We start from the raw sequence: 18033 nt of genomic DNA, 5'->3' as shown, positions 1-18033 counted from the left end.
CCTAACTAGTAGCGCAATTCCTCCACCCCTTTTACCTCCCCCTCTATCCCATCTGAAACATCTAAATCCTGGAATGTTTAGCTGCCAATCCTGTACTTCCCTCAACCAGGTCTCTGTAATGGCAACAACATCATAGTTCCAAGTACTAATCCAAGCTCTAAGTTCATCTGCCTCACCTGTTATATTTCTTGCATTGAAACATATGCACTTCAGGCCACCAGTCCCGCTGTTTTCAGCAACGTCTCCCTGTCTGCTCTTCCTCAGAGCCATGCTGGCCCTATTCCCTAGTTCACCCTTAATTTTTCACCTTCTGACCTATTGCTCCAGTACCCATCAAGGGCAACAGTTGGAAGTTTTCAGAGACAGAGTACACAATAAAAAAAGGATACCAAGATCAAGAATGGCAAGGAAACTTCTTATAATTCACTATTTTGCTCCTTTTTTCAACAGCAAGTTTACAGCTGCACATGTAACAATTATGGGGAGTAACTATTGCAAGTGCCAAATAAAGCTGCAGCACTTGAGCCTGCATAGACGAGCTTGTATTCAAATACAATGACTTTGTCAGAGGGTATTCTGTGTTTGACGACCAAATTCAACAAAAATAGAATATCGTTGTAACGCAAAGGTTGCAAAAGGAGCCTTAACATCCATTGTACATACCATAAGAGAAAGTATCAGGCAGTGGTATTCCGTGACCAGCCAACTCCTGGAACGTCCAGAACTTGTTGACGCAGTGCAATATAGCCTGAGGACGGTTGGCCAAGCGACAGCCCATCTTTTCAAGGTGCCGCAAAAGAGTGATGTCACTATCATTTTGGACTGAAGGAGTGGGAACTCGAACCACCACCACTTGAGGGTAACTGGTGATCAGCTCCTGTTTGATTCGTAGTCCTGCAGGAAACAAAAATCATTAATAGCATTATACAACCATCTAACTCAACAATCTCAAATGGTACTATTAGCACCTGCAGCATGAATACATTGTGTACACTCTCTAAATAAAATATATTGTTTACTCAATTCCAAAATAGTATTGTAGGGTTATGGCAAAGATGCACAAGCAGCCTCTCGGCTATGTGCGAACTCTCTCTCTCATACTCAGCTCAGATGGGTTAACTTCAGCATATCAGAATTGAGAGAGGCAGTGAAGAGAACTCCGACACAAACTATAAAAATAACTTATTTTGATAACTTGTCGGAGCAATAAGCAACATTCACCAAGAGCCACACCCCCACAAATATTTACACATATACTGCATCAAAACTGTCTTCAGCAAGATATACTAGTAAAACTGTAGATCTACAATAGACTTGTACTGATAATTTCCTTTTTACATTAGTCTGTAAATGAACACAAGACTTAGCTCAGAGATATGGGCACACTTATTTTTAGCAGAAATAGCATTCGTAAAAGGCACATTTCAAAATGCAGTAAAAGACAAATAGGTACAAGTAAGAAAGATACCATTCGTGTGGGTAAGTTTCTGCACAGCCAAGTTTCTGATCCTGATTTTGCTGCCAAGGTGTAATAGAGGTTAACTGATTTGTGCACAAGAGATTAGTGAGTAAAGAGAGAAGACACACAAAAATGCTCATGTAGGTCACTGAAAATTGTTCTTGCACTTCATCTACTGGTTAGTTCCATCAGAACAGCTCTCCTGCCTATGCCCGTGTCAATGGTGAGAGAGATGAGAAGGAAGGAGGACTGAGAAAGACTACAGAGAGGAAATAAGTAAAAAGGGATGGTGACAACTCTCAATATTGCAAATTGCATTTGGCTTAAAACCAGGTAATCACATAGCTCAGCAAGCAGTCCTTTGCGAGGAATCTGTGAATCAAATTTCTCCCAGTCTGCCGTGCATAATCTCTGCATGATGTCGGATAGAAATGAGCCCTGGCAAAGACGTGACATGTCACGAACAATGAAAAGGAGCATATGAAGCTAGTATCTAATCATTAGTTGCGCACAATGCTTCTGGACCATGATAAAAGTATAGAAGCAAACTCTTGCTCTCTTCAACACACTGTATAAAGAGAATGTAAGATATAGGCTAGGAAGAGAATGGCGAGCACTGAAGTAATGAGAATTGTCTTGTATATAGCAAAAATTGTTGAGAAGTTACTATTTGGGCACCTTCCAAACAATCATTATTCATGCTCATCACACAAGCAGTAGCATAGTATTAATGTGACTAGGTAAACACTCCTGAAGCATGGACTAATGGTCTGGAGAAATCAGAGTTCAAATTCTATCAAGGACATTTTGGAATTTAAATTTAATTAATCAATTTAATCTGGAATAAAAAGCTAGTCTTAGTAATAGTGACCATGGAACTATCAGATTGTTGTACAACCCATCTGTTTCACTATGTCCTTTTGGGAAGGAATCTGCCAGCCTGTATGCCACTTTAGATCCACATCAAGGTTGCGGACTCTTAGGGCGGCACGGTGGCACAGTGGTTAGCACCGGTGCCTCACGGCGCCAAGTTCAATCGCCGCTCTGGGTCACTGTCTGTGTGGAGTTTGCAGATTCTCCCAGTGTTTACGCGGGTTTTGCCCCCACAACCCAAAGATGTGCAGGCTAGGTGGATTGGCCATGCTAAATTGCCCCTTAATTGGAAAAAATGAATTGGGTACTCTTAATTTTTTTTTAAATAAATGTAGCTGACTCTTAACTGCCCTCTGAAATGACCTTGTAAGCCATTCAGTCGTATCCAATATGGAAAAGCCAAATAAGAATAAAACAGGATAGATAAAATCGACCTGTGTATCGGATACAACAATGGCACACAGAGCAAACACCCTTGCAAAGTCCCTCTCGCTGATATCTGGTGTCTTGTGGCAAAATTGGAAGAGCTGTCCCACAAACCAGTCAAACAAAAGCCAACACAAAAGAGAAAACCTACTTGACCTTGTCCTCCCCAATCTAGCTGTCACAGATGCATATATCCATGACAATAGCAAGACCGCACAGTCCTTACGGCGACAAAAGTAGCACAAAGGAAGACGCTTGTGGTTGTTGGCATCAACCAGCCAAGCCCCAGCACGTTGCTGCAGGAGTTCCTCAGGGCCGTGCCCCAGATCCAATGATTTTCATTATTCAATGACCTTCCATCCATCATAAGGTTAGAAGTGGGAATATTCACTGATGATTAGTGTTCAATCCCATTCAAATATTGTTTGTTTGTCTTCAAAGTTCACGGTTGAAGACAGAAATTACACACCGGAAATAAATGGTAACCAAGAGACTAATAAGAGTGAGCAACTTAAAGTAAAGAATTATCAGCAGCGAAATAGCATTGTAGAAATTTAAGATACTAAAATCTGGCAAACATTTGGATCCAGCAGGTCCACATCCCTGGGCTCTTAGAGAGAGTTGAGAGTTGCTGACTTTCAAGTTTAGAAGAACGAGAGGTGAACTTGTTAAAACCATACAATATTCTAAAGGGACTCGATGGGTAACCAGAGATTGCTTCCCCTGGCTGTGGTATCCACAACACAGGTGTAGTTTCAGGATAAGAGGTAAATCATTTTAGACTGAGATGAGAAGAAATATCTTCACTCTTATCGTTGTGAATCTTTGGAATTGTTTACCCTAGAGTTGTACATAGACAGATTTTTGATCTCACAAGGAATCAAAAGGAACAGGTATGAAAGTTAAAGCAGATCAGCCACAATAATACTGAACAGTGGAGTAGGTTCAATGGGCCATACAGCCTATTCCTGAGCCTAGTTCCTTTGTTCATTCACAATTCCTCAGATAATTAAGCAATCTATGCCTGCAAACAGCAAGACCAGGACAAAATTCAGAAATGGGCTGATAAGCAAGTAACATTTATATCACACAACTACTAGATAATGATCATCAAAAAGATAGAATCTAACTATTTCCTTTTGATATTCAGATATTCAATGGCATTACCATCACTGAATTTCCCACTGATTTTCTGAAACTCAATGAAATTTTTGGCATGTATTAAATGTATTTAATCTTATTCATGGTTTAGTGAACAAGTTTAGTTTAGTGAACAAGCCTGATTTCAATCTTGCGGTGCATTCAGATGAAGGAGGGCCACTCATGCAGCCCACTTACAAGCCTAGGTTTCCCATCACTGATCTACAAGATGTAGTGCAGTAGTTCACCAAGGCTCCTTCAACAGCACTTTGCAAATCTACAACTTCTATCACCTAGACGCACAGAGGCAGTAGGTATATAGGAACACCACCAAGATCCCTTCCAAGCCACACACGTCCCTCACTTGGAAATATATCACGTTTCTTCAGTATCACTGGGCTAAAATCCTTAAACTCCTTCCATAATGGCACTGTGGGTGCACCTACAGCCATGAGGATTTCAGCAATTCAAGCCCACCGCCACCTTGTCAACGGCACTTAGGGATGGGCAGTAAACGCTGGCCGGGCCAATGATGCCTGTATCCCATGAACAAATAATTTTTAAAGATGAACGAGTTTCCATTGGCATGCCCGTACTTTCAATGCATTAAAACATTTGATCTTATGCATAAAGTATCTGAGATGAGGTCCCGTAGGTAAACAATCAAAGCAACTGGATTAAAGACAGAAGTACCTTGATGTCATTGTGATTAGGCTAAAATTAGGCTTATTACAAGAAATGAATAATTATACTTTTAAAATTTTGTTTCAAGTACCCAATTATTTTTTTTCCACTTAAGGGACAATTTAGCGCAGCCAATCCACTTACCCTGCATACCCTGCACGGTGACAAAGGGAGAATGTGCAAACTCCATACAGACAGTGACCTGGGGTGGGGATCAATCCCGGGTCGTCAGCGCTGTAGGCAGCAGTACTAACCACTGTGCCACCATGATGCCTGAATAATTAGGCTTAATACAAAAAATTAATATCCACAAAAAAAAGCTGGAACAGTAGTTAAAATAACAAATACATTGATATCTTCAACAGAGCGTTAAAAAGATATTGCAGTAAAATCAATGTTGAGGGTGTGCTGTTTCCAAGTGAATTGGAGACATGCAACAATCCAAAGCCTTTATAGCCGGAAAGCTTTTACATTGCAACATGAATTCTGATAAAATATCACCTATTCTAGTTCAGTATGACAGCCATTATAGTTAACAGCTTTACATTTTTTTTCTAGTGTTAAATAACAAATTTGCCTCAATAGAGGATCATTCTTCAAGTAATCAATATAAAAAGAGGCTGGTCATCTTTTAAAGCTGGCACCTATATTCCCGACATGTTCTGAATATTTGCTTTGCCTTCAACAAAAGGAACAGAAAGCAGTTAGCTGAAATGAGTTTAAATTTGCTTTTTAATACTGTAGTGCTTCTAAATGACAGATGAACATTTCACTCTCCAACAGCATCTCAAAACAAAACTTAGAAAACTTTTAACAAAGCAGCCATAATGCCCATGTGAAACATTCTAGTGCCGATGTTTAACTATAAATTCAGAAGATATAATCTTCAAATGTCATAATTTGAAATCAGACAGATCCATCACAGTTTGTATATGAAATAAAGCCTGTTAATTCAAGAGGCTGGATACCTTTGCTGAATGTCTGAAGATTGGTTCCTTCGCTCCTTCATACTGCACAGGAATATGAGAAGAATGTCTGAAAGATTAACGCTAAAAGGGGGAACCGGTGTCTGGAAAAAACCTGAATGAAAAAGTGAGCACAACCAGACTGGAGAAGCTGAAGGAAGACGGTGGTGAATTTTGGCAGCATATTTAGTCATCAGGGAAATGAGCTGGATTCAGCTTGGTTGGAATATCCAGGAGAACCATAGGAATCTCTTCTCCCACCCTTTCGACATGTCACCCTGCCATCTGCAATTTGAATAATCCATGGTGCCTAGCATCACAAGACACCTACATTCACATGAATGTTGCATCATTTTGGATTAATAATAATTTACACCACCAAAACCACGCATGAATATATACAATCAGCCACCCTCTTAATATAAAAAAAATTCTTGCACATATGAACTAACTTTAAAACCAATAAAAAGGTAGATTTAATCCAGACAAGATTTTGAATGCCCTTGTTTTGGGGGGGGGGGGGGGGTACGGTTGCAGAAAATGTGTTTATATTTAAAAATTAGACACAACTTATATGAGATGTACTACTTTAAGATTTCTAACATCTGGTTTTGCATTCATTTCATATAGGATGCTCAGAGCTGGAAGACAGGAGACTTATACTTTCAGTCTGGAATAGATTCAAATCTAGATTCCAGATCAAAGACAATATTATCTACAGCATATTCCTTTGGGGAATAAATATTTGAGTTCTCAATTTTCTCAAAACAAAATATATTAAGAAGGTTAATAAGATTATTCATAAAAACACAAAAGCTTTGCAGATATAAAGCAAGGATGATCAATAATTTTAAGAAAAAAAGTAGCAGTTTAGATGTTGCATTGATAACTTATGATAGAGTCACCCTTGAAATATAAACCTTTCAGATGTTGACCACGAATTCTCAATTTTCAGGATGTTCTGTTTTCTTTCCGATTTCCAAAACATTCAGTATTTTTAAATTGAAGAATTAAGTTCAATGTAGTTTAAAATAAATATTTTGTGGTAAAGTTTCCACTTTGGGCATAACTGTGATGCAGGTGCTCAGAATGGCACTCATTTTCAGAAGTGATTATTTTTGCTTCCATTCAGAGTCATTTGCAACATTAGCCACAGCACAGTGTGTAGCATGCTTGCCTCAGAGTCTGAAGATGCGGTTTCACAGGTCGGCGCAACATCGAGGGCCGAAGGGCCCGTACTGCGCTGTAGTGTTCTATGTTCTATGTTCAAGTCCCACTCCGGAACTTGAGCACAAAAATCAAAGCTGGCAATCCCGCTGAGTGATACGCTGCGGGAGGTGCCATCTTTCGGATCAGATGTTAAACCAAGCTTTCCTACTTTGAAGAACAGCAGGAGAGCTATTTCCAGTGTCCTGGGCAATACTTATCTCTCGATCAATATTACAAAAACAGATCACCTGATCATCATTATTCTACTGTTTGATGAAATTAAATTGCCGTCGCATTTCTTACATTACAACAGGGACTACATTTCAAGCGTCCTTCATTGACTGTCAAATGTTTCAGAACATCCTGCAGTTGTGAAAGCCACTCTCTAAGTGTACATATTTCTTTCTACTGCTGAATGTAAAATATTCATGAACCAGTGCAACCAAGCAGCATTTTATAACTTTTCTCAAATATATGAAAATAATTAAAATATATTCCTTGAGTAGTAACCTGGTGCTGTTTTATGAATGCAGCTGAAAATGGGTTTATCAAAAGACGATTCAATTGACTTCCGGTTGCGGCAATGCGGAGCTAAGCCGCACGTTCGGCAGCTCCCACTACTCGAGGACTTTTGGGCCGATTTGAAGGCCCCAAACGGCGCTGTTTCGACGAATCCCGGTGGGGGAAGGTGTCTAGAGGAGCATTTCCCATAATTTATGGTGCTCACCCGGAGTGGGGCAAAGGAAAAGGCTGCAGCAGCTCCCCAAGAAAAGCGGGGGAAGGACAAAATGGCGGCCGGCGGAACACCCGAGGACTGGTGGAAGTGGGCGCAGGAGCAGCAGGCCTCTCTTCTGCGCTGTTTTGCGGAGCTGAAGGCTGAGCTGCTGGACTCCCTGAATGCGACTACCAACAAGCTGCTTGGGACCCAGGCGGCGCAGGAGGCGTCCATTCAGGAGTTGCAGCAGCAGGCCGCTGAGAGGGAGGAGGAGGCCGTGGTCCTCGTGGGGAAAGTGGAGTTGCACGAGGCACTTCACAAAAAGTGGCAAGACCACTTGGGGGAGCTGGACGTTCGCACGAGGCGAAAGAATTTGAGGATCCTGGGCCTGGCGGAGGGGCTGGAGGGGTCGGATCTCCCGGCGTATGTGACCACGATGTTGAGCTCGTTGATCAGGGCGAGGTCTTTCCATTTGCCCCTGGAGCTTGAGGGAGCTCACAGAGTGCTGGCCAGGAGGCCTACGGCAAATGAGACCCCGAGGGCGATGCTGGTGCGATTCCATCGATTCAGCGACCGGGAGTGTGTGCTGCACTGCGCCAAGAAAGAGAGGAGCAGCAAGTGGGAGAATTCGGTAGTGAGAATCTACCAGGACTGGAGTGTGGAGGTGGCTCAGCGGCGGGCCGGGTTCAACCGGACGAAGGCGGTGCTGCATGCCAAGCAGGTCTGATTTGGAATGCTGCAGCCTGCGCGCCTGTGGGTGACATACAAGGACCGGCACCACTACTTCGAGTCCCCGGAGGAGGCGTGGGCCTTTGTACAGGCGGAGAACCTGGACTCGAACTAGTCTAGTCTAGGCAAAAGTACTGAGGGGATTCATGGACCAGATGGGAGGGGTGGATCCCTGGAGGTTTGGGAGACCGAGAGCGCGAGAGTATTCCTTTTTCTCTCAAGTCCATAGGGTTTATTCACGAATAGATTTTTTCGTCCTGAGCAGCAGGGCCGGTTCAAGGCACCGGCAACTCGGGCAGTCGCCCGGGGCGCCATGTGCTAGGGGGCGCCAGAGACTTGGGTCCCGCGCATGCGCAGTTGGGCCGGTGCCAACCAGCGCATGCTCGGCGGCCCCCCCGGCTCGGGCGGCACCCCCGGCTCGGTCCGCTCCCCCCGCGGGTCCGCCCCGCCCCCCCCCCCCTCGGGGCCGCCCGCCCCCCCCTCCTCGGGTCCGCCCCCCCCGCCTCCCCGTCGGCCCCCCCCCCGGGTCCGCCCCCCCCTCGGGTCCGCCCCCCCCGCCTCCCCCTCGGCCCCGCCCCCCCCAAGGGCACCGAAGTTCAGCTTGCCCGGGGCGCCAGCAACCCTAGGGCCGGCGCTGCTGAGCAGGGGATTGATCTCGAGGGTGCAGGATGCCGAGTATTCGGCCATAGCGATTTCAGACCATGCTCTGCACTGGGTTGATCTGGAGATGGGGGAGGCACGGGACCAGCGCCCGCTCTGGCGCCTGGATGTGGGGATGCTGGCTGATGAGGAGGTGTGTAGGAGGGTCCGGAGAAGTATTGAGGGGTATCTTGATACCAATGACACGGGGGAGGTCCGGGTGGGGATGGTCTGGGAGGCTCTGAAAGCAGTGATCCGCGGGGAGCTGATCTCCATCCGGGCCCACAGGGAAAGGAGGGAGAGGAAGGAGAGGGAGAGACTGGTGGGGGAGCTCCTGGATGTGGACAGGAGATACGCGGAGGCACCGGAGGAGGGGTTGCTGGGGGAACGGCGTAGTTTGCAGGCTAAATTTGACTTGTTGACCACCAGAAAGGCGGAGACACAGTGGTGGAGGGCGCAGGGCGCGGTATACGAGTATGGGGAGAAGGCGAGCAGGATGTTGGCGCATCAGCTCCGTAGGCGAGATGCTGCTAGGGAAATTGGTGGAGTGACGGATGGGAGTGGGAATGTAGTGCAGAAGGGGACAGAAGTAAATGGGGTCTTTAGAGACTTCTACGAGGAACAGTACCGGTCGGAACCTCCGATGGGGAGAGGGGGGATGGAGAGCTTCATGAACAGGCTATGTTTCCCAAGGGTTCAAGAGGAGCTGGTAGAGGGGCTGGGGGCGCCGATAGAGCTGGAGGAGCTAGTCAGGGGGATTGGACAAATGCAGTCAGTTAAGGCCCTGGGGCCGGACGGGTTCCCGGTGGAATTTTATAAAAAGTATGCGGATCTGGTGGGCCCCCTGTTGGTGCGAGCCTTCAATGAGGCATGGGAGGGGGGGGCTTTGCCCCCGACGATGTCGCGGGCACTGATCTCTCTGATCCTAAAGCAGGATAAGGACCCCTTGCAGTGTGGATCATACAGGCCTATCTCGCTCCTCAATGTTGACGCCAAGTTGCTGGCGAAGATCCTGGCCACCAGGATAGAGGATTGTGTGCCAGGGGTGATACACGAAGATCAGACAGGATTTGTCAAGGGACGGCAGCTCAACACGAATGTGCGGAGACTGCTAAATGTTATCATGATGCCGGCAGTGGAGGGGGAGGCGGAGATAGTGGTGGCGCTGGATGCAGAGAAAGCGTTTGATAGAGTTGAGTGGGGGTACCTGTGGGAGGTGCTGGAGCAGTTCGGATTTGGGGAGGGATTCATCAAATGGGTGAGGCTGCTCTACGCGGCTCCGATGGCGAGTGTAGTTACAAATGGAAGGAGATCGTAGTACTTTAGGCTCTACCGTGGGACCAGGCAGGGGTGCCCCCTGTCCTCCTTGCTCTTTGCACTGGCGATTGAACCTCTGGCTATGGCGTTGAGGGAGTCAGGGAGATGGAGGGGTCTGGTGCGGGGTGGGGAGGAACATCGGGTATCGCTGTATGCGGACGACCTGCTGTTGTTTGTGGCGGACCCAGAAGGGGGAATGCCGGGGGTGATGGAGCTGTTGGCGGAATTTGAGGGCTTCTCAGGCTATAAGTTAAATTTAGGCAAGAGCGAGGTATTTGTAGTACACTCGGGAGATCAGGAGGAGGGAATTGGGAGGCTCCCGTTTAAGAGGGCAGTGAAGAGTTTCAGATACCTGGGGGTGCAGGTGGCCAGGAGTTGGGGGACTCTCCATAAGCTTAATTTTACCAGGCTGGTGGAGCAGATGGAAGAGGAATTTAAAAGGTGGGACATGGTGCTGCTATCGTTGGCGGGTAGAGTGCAGTCCGTCAAAATGACGGTTCTCCCGAGGTTCTTGTTCCTCTTCCAGTGTTTGCCCATCTTTATCCCTAGGGCCTTTTTTAGAAGGGTGACCAGCAGCATCATGAGCTTTGTTTGGGCGCATGGGACCCAGAGGGTGAAGAGGGTCTTCTTGGAGCGGGGTAGAGATGGGGGGGGGGGGCTGGCATTACCCAATCTCTCGGGGTATTACTGGGCGGCCAATGTGTCGATGGTGCGCACGTGGGTGATAGAGGGGGAGGGGGCAGCATGGAAACGGATGGAGAGGGCGTCCTGTGGAGATACAAGCCTGGGGCCCTGGTAACAGCGCCGTGGCCGCTCCCTCCTACGAGGTATACCACGAGTCCGGTGGCGGCGGCTACCCTCAAGATTTGGGGGCAGTGGAGGCGACATAGGGGAGAAGTGGGGGGCTCGATGGAGGCTCCGTTAAGGGGGAACCATAGGTTCGTCCCGGGGAACATTGATGGGGGATTTCAGGGTTGGCACAGAGACAGTTGGCACATCAGACAGCTGAGGGACCTGTTTATTGATGGGAGGTTTGCGAGCCTGGGGGAGTTGGAGGAGAAATTTGGTCTCCCCCGGGAAACATGTTCAGGTATCTGCAGGTAAAGGCATTTGCTAGACGGCAGGTGGAGGGATTCCCTTCGCTTCCGGGGTGAGTGACAGGGTGCATTCGGGGGTCTGGGTCGGAGAGGGGAAGATATCTGATATCTACAAGGTTATGCAGGAGGTGGAGGAGGCACCAGTAGAGGAGCTGAAAACTAAGTGGGAGGGGGAACTGGGGGAACAGATCGAAGACGGGACATGGGCTGATGCCCTGGAGAGGGTTAATTTTTCCTCCTCGTGTGCGCGGCTTAGCCTCATCCAATTCAAGGTGCTGCACCGGGCCCACATGACTGGGACGAGGATGAGTAGGTTCTTTGGGGGTGAAGACAGGTGTGTCAGGTGTTCGGGGAGCCCAGTTCTGGGCATGCCCGGCACTGGAGGAGTTCTGGAAGGGGGTGGCGAGGACGGTGTCAAGGGTGGTGGGATCCAGGGTCAAGCCAGGATGGGGACGTGCGATTTTTGGGGTTGGGGTGGAGCCGGGAGTGCAGGAGGCGAAAGAGGCCAGTGTTCTGGACTTTGCGTCCCTAGTAGCCCGGCAAAGGATTTTGCTACAATGGAAGGATGCGAGGCCCCCAAGCGTGGAGACCTGGATCAATGACATGGCGGGTTTTGTTAAGCTAGAGAAGGTCAAATTCGCCCTGAGAGGATCGGTACAAGGGTTCTTTAGGTGGAGGCAACCTTTCCTCGACTTTCTGGCTCAACGATAGGGTACTGGGACAGTAGCAGCAGCAACCCGGGGGGGAGGGGGAGGGAGGGACGATGACTATGTTTGTTTATTTAATTTTCATTTATTTTTAAGTTCTCTTGTTGGGGTTGGGGGGATATGATACATGCGTTGATACGGTCTGGGGGGTGTTACAGTTGTTATGGGTTATTTTGTTGCATTTCATTGTTTGTTGTTATATTTTATATTTTCTGTAAAAAATTCCAATAAAAATTATTTTTAAAAATTAAAAAAAAAGACGATTCAATTTTAATCAATGTCTAACCTAGCATCTGTGACTAACTAGCTTTTCAAATAACTGAAAATAACTAAAAATAAAGAACCAGTGTATATTAGTGTAAAGGGTTAGTTTCTTAGTAAATTGAAAGAAAAGCTTTAAAAGTGCCTATTAGTGTCATTCTGACTTTAAAAGGAAGCTTGATTTTAAGATCCTTGACCTTGAAAACCCACAAATAGGCACAATTAACAAAACCTTGTCATGGTGATTAATTCAATCTAGGAGTATGGTCAGTTTTGTGGTCAGGGTCGACTTCCAGCACAGTGTTTTTTGAGCGAGCACAAAAGACTAGATATTTGATTTTTGTTGGATGTAATTTACCCCTGAAATTCCTCAAACTTTTGCACTGATTTGGCAGATTATGCTGAACAAACCAGCACAGCCCCATGAAAATTCCAAGTCACCATTGCAAGATAACTTGAAATAGGAAAGCTAAAACATTTAATAACCAACAGTCCAGGTATTTTCTAAAAATAGATACTTTATAACAAGAAAAAAAATGGTGTGCTTGTCACACGGGTAACATGCATCCTGATCCACGTTAACAAATGGAGTAAGCTTAGATGGGCACTTTGGTTGGCATGGACCAGTTTGGGCAGAAGGACTGGTCTCTGTGTCGTAGATTCTATGACTCTATGGCAATGCCAGCAAAACTAAAGAGGTGGTCATTGACTTCAGGAAACAAAGTACTGTACACACCCCTGTCAGCATCAAAGGGGCCGAGGTGGAGATGGTTAGCAGTTTCAAATTCCTAGGGTGCACATCTCCAAAAATCTGTCCTGGTCCACCCACGTCGACGCTACCACCAAGAAAGCACAACTGCGCCTATACTTCCTCAGGAAACTAAGGAAATTCGGCATGTCCACATTAACCCTTACCAACTTTTACAGATGCACCATAGAAAGCATCCTATCGGGCTGCAACACAGCCTGGTATGGCAACTGCTCGGCCCAGGACCGCAAGAAACCTCAGAGAGTCGTGAACACCGCCCAGTCCATCACACGAACCTGCCTCCTATCCATTGACTCCATCTACACCTCCCGCTGCCTGGGGAAAGCGGGTAGCATATACAAAGATCCCTCCCACCCGGCTTACTCACTCTTCCAACTTCTTCCATCGGGCAGGAGATACAGAAGTCTGAGAACACGCACGAACAGACTCAAAAACAGCTTCTTCCCCACTGTCAACAGACTCCTAAATGACCCTCTTATGGACTGACCTCATTAACACTACATCCTGTATGCTTCATCCGATGTCGATGCTTATGTAGTTACATTGTATCTTGTGTTGCCCTATTATGTATTTTCTTTTATTCCCTTTTCTTCCCATGTACTTAATGATCTGTTGAGCTGCTCGCAGAAAAATACTTTTCACTGTTACTCGGTACACGTGACAATAAATCCAATCCAATCCAATCCCCATCCTCATCTCCCAATATATTACATTTCAAATGCTTGTCCTAATCTTCAAATCTTTCCAAGGCTTCTCTCATCATGTCTCTTCCAGGTTTACAATCCCTCCTATACAATTCTGACTCTAACCATTTGCACATCTTACTTCTGCCACTCACATGCCCACTGTTTGAACCTTCATCGGTCTCAGCCACTCTCTAAAATTCACTGCCCAACACTTGTATTTCTCCGTACCTTTCTCCCTTTGAAAGTAATCTTAAAGTTTATGTTTTCAATAACATTCAAGCTACCCACTTAATCTTTCTTAATATGACTCATTATCTATTCTACGCTAGTCTATTTTCCATCTGTAACACAGCTTGGGATATTGTGGTATTTGTAGAAGCGTATATTAGCAGCATCTAAGATACTGTCCAGCTCACGAGGTGAGGGAGAGAAAAAGTGGTACTGGACTGATAGGAGAATATCAACCTTTTTTGGGCTGCTCACCAGTGGCCAGCGAGAACAGCAACCTTCTGTGCCACCATATAGTAGAAAACAGCCTTATACCTGCAATTCCTAGCCATGATAAACTGTTATCATTAGCTACATCTTTCACACTTGACACTGAGTGAGTAGGTAGGTATCAATTCACGTACCCACTTATTGGCAAATCAAACAGATTAAGGCATAGCACCAGAAGGAGTTCAATTTTATTAAACATTTCTTATAAATTTCAATGACTCCAACATGGTAAAGATTCCATATCATTGATATAAAATACATTTTTTAATGGAATTTTGCTGCAAAAAAAACCCAATGAAAATCTTTAAAATGGCAAAGGTGTAGCTGTTGCTCAAAGCAGCAGGCACCAGATCTCAGTTTTGATGAATGGGGTCATATCCAGGACTGATTTTACTGAGACAAACCTGGCTGCTTGTTCAGTACTCAGCCACTGGTTTAGTGTAATGGAGCAGCCCCTCTCCCTTCACACAATGACACTGGATCATTTTCTTGATGCAGCCATAAATTAACAATGTTATATACATTTGCAAATCAGAACAGGCGTTATAGGAGCGGGTGCCTCCGTTGCCTCAATACTAGAAATAGCCCTGTTAATTGGATAATAAAACTGATTCTTAATACAGGAGTTTCCAAGCTTTCCTGTATTCATGGGCTGTGTAGGGACACATCATGTAGTCTCATGAGCCCATATAAAGTTGAAATCAATGTTCCCATTTATTTGCATATACCTCAATTAAAAATTGCAAGAAAAAGTGGTACTGTATTCTACTAAATGCAACAAGGCATTAGTAACGGTTCTCCCCAAATTTCAAAACCCTCAAAATTCAAACATAAGCCAGTATACAGGAAATACAAGCACAAGGCTGAAAACCTTGTAGGTGAAATTACCAATGCATGAACGAATAAACTCCATCAACTTTTTGAAAATATATTCATTTACGTGGTGACCTTCAGAAGGTGGTGGTGAGTTGGTGACCTTCAGAAGGTGGTGGTGAGTTGCCTCAACCCCTGCAGTTCTCCAGGTGTAGGTAAACCCACTGTGCTGTTAGGGATATTGTCCCAGCAACAACGAAGGAACGGCGATATATTTCCAAGTTGCTATCCACAATCTTCAAGTGCTAACCAAGTTGATTTGGTTAACTCACGCAAAACCCACTCAATTACACAACTTAAAAATCAGGCCCTATAAATTGCACTTCTCTGCACTCAGTTTGAAACTATAAAATAGTCTGTCACACAGATTGAAAATATCCAAATTTGAACTGTCTCTAACCTATTTTGAGCAAGGTTTGTTGATCTCATTAGTTTGGGTGAAAGGGGGCAGAATACCAAATTTCAGCTGGCCAATACATTACAATTACTCTAACTTCCCTGACATGATGATGGGAATATTTACATAGCCACCTCCTTCCAATAATTGTCTCGTTAGGCACCATGTCTGTTTTAATATTTTATTCAAGGCATTTTCATATCAACAAACAAAAGCAAAGGAACAATCAACAACATTATAAACAATCCCCAACCACACCCACAATACCGCTCCTTCCCCCATCCCACCTTCCCCATTTCAAACTCTTAACCCAACGCCCCCCCCCCCCCCCCCCCCCCACTGATCCCTCACAATAAACGGCTTTCACCTCAGAGTGAACTCATCCACCGATCCCCTCAAAACAAACTTTACCGTCTGCAGTCTCAGGAATTCCGCTTGGTCACTCACCCACACCTCCGCTTTTGGCGATCCGGGGCCCGTCATCCGAGCAAAATCTGTCTCTGGCTATCAGGGTGGCAACGGCCAGAATATCGTCTCTCTCATCCCCTAGACTCCCGGGTCTTCCAACACCTTGAATATTGCCACCCATGGACTCGGGAACACCTTCACCCCAGCACTCGGACAGTGCGTCCGCAAACCCCCACCAGAAACCCTTCAACCTTGGACACGCCAAGAACATGTGGACATGATTTGTGGGCTTCCTCATACACCGCCCACATCTATCCTTCACACCCTCAAAGAACCTACTCATCCTTGCTACCGTCATATGCACCCTACGTATTACTTTAAACTGGATGAAGCTTAACCTCGCACACAACGAGGACGCATTCACCCTCCGCAGGGGCTCTTCCCCGTCTTGGCCCCACCTCCCCTCCCAGCTCCTCCTTCCACTTGCATTTTCTGTCCCCCAGCAGACCCCAGCCCAATCAATCAACTGCTTGTAGACATCAGACATCTTCCCCTCCCTATCTCGCCCTCGACAGCGGCTTGTCTTGCAACCCCAGGGGCAGCAGCCCAGGAAAGGACGGCATCTCTCAGCTACCTGAAACCGTTCCCCCTGGGCAACATGTACTCTTCCTCCAGGAACTCCAACCTCACAAATTTTCCCCCTATGAACAGATCAGCAATTCGCTCGATAATTGCTTGACGCCACCCCTGAAACTTAGCATCCAATATCCCCGGCACAAACCTATGGTGTCGCAGATTGGTGCCCACACTGAGGCACCCTCCAGTCCTAAACACTGCTTCCTCCGCCCCATACACTTAGGGACAACACCATCACTGGGCTCACGGAGTATCAGGCCAGCGAGAACGGCAGAGGCGCTGACAACTAAGACCTCAAACCCGTTCCCCGACACGATGCCACTTCCATGCCGACCCCTTCCCCACGATCCATGCCCTAACCATAGCGATATTCTCCAAAACTCTGCAAATTTTTCCTTTTCTAAAGAGTGATCCAATTCCCTTTTGGAAACCACATCTACCTTTAACACAATCTCAGGCAGTATCCCAGATGTTAATCACTCACTGCACAAAAAAGTTGGTTCTCATATCGCCATTGGTTCTTTTGCCAATTACCTTAAATATGTGTCTATGGTTCTTGATCCTTCCACTAACAACAACAGTTTTTCTCTCTTTACTCTATCCAGAACCCTCATGATTTTGAATACCTCTGACAAATGTCCTCTCAAACTTCGCTGCTCTAAGGAAACAGCGACAGCTTTTCCAATCTATCAATGTGACTGAAATTCCTCATCTCTGGAGCCAGTTTTGCAAATCTTTCTTCGCCACCTCGTTTAATGCCTTCAAATCTTTCCAACGGTGTGGAACCCAGAAGTGGATGCAATACTCCGTCAAGAACTACCAGTATTTTATAGAGGTTTATCATAACTTGCTTGCTTTTGTACTCTATGCCTCTATTTACAAAGCCTAGGATCACATTTGCCTAATTAACCACTTTTTCAACTTGCCCTGCTATGTTAAATAATTTGTGCACTATATTCCCAGGTTGTTATTGTCCCTTTTATTCTGAGCTCTAAATCTGCTCACAAGTCTATTATGGGACACTTTATTAAATGTCTTTTGGAAATCCATGTTCACCACATCAAATGCATTACCCTCATTTACCATCTCTGCTACCTATCAAAAAACTCAAGCAGATTAGTTAAATACTATTTGCCCTCAAAAAATTCTCACTGGCTTTCCTTCATTAACTTGCATTTGCTCACGCTAAGGGCTCCTTCTGTATATCTTACTGTTCTTTCTGATTAGCATGTAGTTCACCCTGCATTGCCGCATCGCTAAACTGGTGCTTCACTCTAAAGTATGTACATCCTTCCACACAGCTCGTAGCACCAGGGCTGGTCTCCCAGTGTGATAGAGATGTGTTGGGTCATGAGATTACATATCATGAAATTATCTTCTATAATTCTGCTGTTGATTGTTCAGTTCGGACTTCAAATCTGTTATAGTCTTTTCCACTTAACATCACAATACGTGATTGCTTCCACAGATATCATGTCAAACCCCATAAAGGATGTATATAAACAAAGAAATTGCCCAACTTTCTCAGATATAAGTGTGTCAAGC

The 18033-nt window shown here is 45.7% G+C and overlaps 1 protein-coding gene across 2 annotated transcripts in view; it reads right to left on the bottom strand.

Annotated features, from left to right (window-relative positions):
• The window catches only part of rimkla (ribosomal modification protein rimK-like family member A), a 106486-nt gene that overhangs the window by 22503 nt on the left and 65950 nt on the right, over nt 1-18033 (bottom strand). For both annotated transcript variants that reach the window (XM_038821704.1, XM_038821705.1), the window contains exon 2: nt 664-894. In XM_038821704.1, the coding sequence (XP_038677632.1) occupies nt 664-894 (231 nt within the window). The remainder of the gene's footprint in view (nt 1-663; nt 895-18033) is intronic.

The sequence above is a fragment of the Scyliorhinus canicula genome, chromosome 16, assembly GCF_902713615.1.
Source record: "Scyliorhinus canicula chromosome 16, sScyCan1.1, whole genome shotgun sequence".
Lineage (NCBI taxonomy): Eukaryota > Metazoa > Chordata > Chondrichthyes > Carcharhiniformes > Scyliorhinidae > Scyliorhinus > Scyliorhinus canicula.
Note: the sequence above shows the minus strand (reverse complement) of the source record. Positions and strands in the feature narration are given on the sequence as shown.